The sequence below is a fragment of the Eurytemora carolleeae genome, unplaced genomic scaffold (assembly GCF_000591075.1).
Source record: "Eurytemora carolleeae unplaced genomic scaffold, Eaff_2.0 scaffold813, whole genome shotgun sequence".
Classification (NCBI taxonomy): Eukaryota; Metazoa; Arthropoda; class Copepoda; order Calanoida; family Temoridae; genus Eurytemora; species Eurytemora carolleeae.
This window is the reverse complement of record NW_019396702.1, coordinates 103,683-107,252: the sequence shown is the minus strand read 5'-3', so window position 1 is coordinate 107,252 and position 3,570 is coordinate 103,683. Positions and strand designations below refer to the sequence as shown.

Sequence of the window (3,570 nt, the reverse complement as noted above, 5' to 3'; positions counted from 1 at the left end):
ACTAGATGGGGGGGGAGGCGGGTGAGTGAGGGAGGCGCCCCGACTCCAGCCACCACCAAGACCAGTCTTAACACACTACACAGTCTCTTCTGGCACTTATACATACTAGTACATAGGTTCAATACCATCCCGCCTCTACTCTCACTAGAACCTGGAGCAGATAAACATCTTAAACACGTTCAACGTGTCTCTGGTGATACAAGTGATTGTCTGAGAAGAGTCTAGGATGGGTTGTATTAAGAGTAAGCAGGGTTTAAGCCAGGAGGATTTGGAATTCTTGAAAACGCATACGAGATACGATGAGAATACCATTAAAGAATGGTATAAAGGGTTTAAACAGGATTGTCCGAATGGTCGTTTGACCCCGCCCAAGTTTGTGGACATGTACAAACTCTTCTTCCCGTCGGGGAATGCGGAACAATTTTGTGATCATGTTTTCCGTACTTTCGACACCGACAAAAATGGTTTCATCGACTTTAGAGAGTTTTTGCTCGCCATCGACGTTACTTCTGCGGGCACTCCAGAGGAAAAACTAAAATGGGCGTTCAGGTCAGATTTTATAGGGCTATGATGTGGATTTTTTTAAATCCCCNGGGCTGACTGTACACATCCTCCTATCTCCTCACCAATACCACCACATTTAAATGTCCTTTCTCAACCTCCCCCCCACCCATTCTATCTCAGAGAAAGAATATTTTCTTATATTTACCATCGTTTGTCTCAAATTACAGATATTTATGCAAGTGTGTCCCAAAAGTGTTTATATTTTCTTTAACATGTCCAAAAAAATCTCATATAGTTCAAGTCAGCTTAAGAAAAATATAAATATTAACTATTTATGATATATTTCTTGTTATATGTACTTTTAATTTTATTAAATTTAAAAACATCTCTAAATGTGAACCATTTTTGTAAAATGTCATATTTTACCTAACCATAAACCCTATTTATTACACCATCGCCCCTTGCCCCACCCAAACTCTTAAATACCTCAAAATATTCAAACGTTTAGAACATATAACACATGTAACCTTTTTTTCAAAATATTTGAGTTTTTTCATGTAATACAATAAATCTTGCAAATTATATTCATATTATGACTTCACCAATTTCAAGACTTGTTTGAATGTAAAAACAAATTTATGAAAATCAAAAGTTAAAATTTTAAAATTCAGAAAATGAAATCTGATTCAGCTAAAAGCTTCTTTGGAAATTTAAAAGTTTGGAGAATTTTCTTCCCAAACATAAAAGTACAGGAATTACAAATTTATTATAAAAACATTTTCTAAGCATTGAAAAAAGATTTCTTAATTCTTATTTCTATTTCATGTCTCACCTTTACTTAAAACAATTATACATTACAGAAAATAAATTAGAATAAATTATATTTGTGGTTGGAGCATAATTAGTATGTGTTGCTATAAACATAACTCCCTATTTAGTAGAATTATTGATTCAAATAGCAGTTTTGCATCATGCCTCATGATCAGATAGAATTATATGGACCCCAATGTATAGACGACATTGATGCGTTCAATATTAAGTGGATCTGATGGTGTTACAAATAGTTTTACTAGTGACCTAATAAATCACTTAAGTAAAAAGGGTCTTCCTTCCATTGTTTTCTGGTTTCAAGTTTTTTTATTCTTGAGTGGAAAATAAAAACTAGAGGAGTAAGAAGGTCGTAAAGTCGAATCAGCAAGCCTAAGATCTTGTTCCACCACTAAAAGTAGAAATTATAATCTTGGCAAAAAAGTATGTTTAAAGGGACTGTGCGCCGAAATAAATCTAAGTGAAGAGGACCTTCACAATCTGAGTAACTAACTTGAACAGTTTTCATTCTGATAAATTCCTCTAATGTTTCTACAGCAAATCCAAAATTCAATTTTATATTGAAACTGAAGGTAAACAATATTTTCAAAGAGAAAAACATGAATATATCATTCATTCTTGATCGTAAAACGCTTTTTAGGATACTGTTGTGAATTGCACATGTCACGCTATAAACTGGGAGTCACTTTTAACATTCAGCGCTCTTTAAAGATAAAAAGTTTTTTTAATATTTACCGAGTTAGATTTGTGCCCTGTTATAAGGATTTATTTAGGTTTTGAAAAGCAGTAAAGTTTGCCAATCTTTGTTCAAAACAAACTTTTCTTCTAGTTATTTATTGGCTTTCAAATTTGTCTAAGGGATTGTTTAGAAACTTGGATAATGTCGGAGATAACTGTTATACAACTGTGGAGTTAACGTAAATATATTTAACAGACATTATCAATCAATATTAAAGAGACTGTAAGCATAATTTAAAGTTACTCTCCATGCAAAGATGGCAATACCCGATTCACAATGGTGCCTTAAAGCTTTATCCGATTAGGTATGAATTATATATCAATGTTTAAAATTTTGAAAAGTGATTATTTCCAATTGTGGTTTCTCTACAAAAGTGAAATGCTCATATCTAGGGCTGTTAAACTTAGGTAAAATTAGAATCTTATCTTTATCAGTTTATACAGTCTAGTGATGTAGATACTCCACCCAAAAAAATCTGTCAATATCCTTCTAACGCAAAGATTAATCACAATTTAGAATGATTATTTTTCAATCTTCATTCTAGATTAGGCAAAGCATTTTAAAGCACCGTTGTGAATAGGACATGCCATTCTATAAACGGAGTTTTTCACTTCAAATTACGCAGACAGTCCCTTTTAGATAAGTACAAGTTGTCACGTATTAACATTATTGTATCTGTTGGACTAATAGGCTTATTTTTACTATGACAATACTATTATCTCTCTCTCTATCAGAAATATTTATTTCTCACCAAATTTGTTCAAATTTAATATTATTATTTTATTTACGACAAAAAATGGGATCGAAGGTGGACAAGGGAATTAGATCTTTGCCACAAATTCTGATTTTCCAATCCCTATATCTTCGCAACCCAATGTCTTAGACCTTATATATTTCAAACTAAGTATACTGCAGTTAGATCAAATAATCTAAACTTGAAATATCAAAGGTTTACTCCATCAGGTTCTAAAGATTAGGGATTTAAAAATTTCAGTTTGTGGCTAAAACTTAATTCCTTTCCAGTTTGGGAAAATATTACCTCCCTTATTTCCCATGCGCTTCTTAAAGGTATAAAAATATTCTGTATTTGTTTTTGTTAATTTATTAATCTTTTTTGTTTTTATTTTGTACTTATTATTCTACAATGAATTCTCTCCTTCTCTTTATTTTCTGTTTCATGCATTTGGCCCAATATATTTGATTTTCCCCCTCTTTTCACTTTATATTCCCCATACCATTACACCCCCCCCCCTCCCCCTACACCCAAACATTTCTCCTTGGTATATGTTCAGCTTTAAGCAATACAAAAACTCTCATATATAGCCTTATATTTGAACTTATAATATTATACAAAAATAATACAACTTTTAAAATATGCAAATGTGGGATGGTTTGTGTGAATTAAGAGAGGGGTTGTGTGCAGTTTGAGTATGGTTGAGTGTGAGTGTGTGTGGGTTGTGAGAAGGGAGGATGGATGCTGTAGACTAGTAGGAGGCGGT

General features: G+C 32.8%; 1 protein-coding gene across 2 annotated transcripts in view; it reads left to right on the top strand.

Moving 5' to 3' along the window:
• Window positions 1-3,570, top strand: part of LOC111707568 (neuronal calcium sensor 2) — a 46,552-nt gene that overhangs the window by 22,874 nt on the left and 20,108 nt on the right. The window contains exon 1 of one of the 2 annotated variants that reach the window (XM_023480682.1): window positions 60-549. The exons of the other annotated variant lie outside the window; for it this stretch is intronic. Coding sequence (XP_023336450.1) covers window positions 227-549 — 323 coding nt within the window. The 5' untranslated portion in view covers window positions 60-226. Of the gene's footprint in view, window positions 1-59; window positions 550-3,570 lie in introns of those variants that run through there. 2 annotated transcript variants of the gene reach the window in all.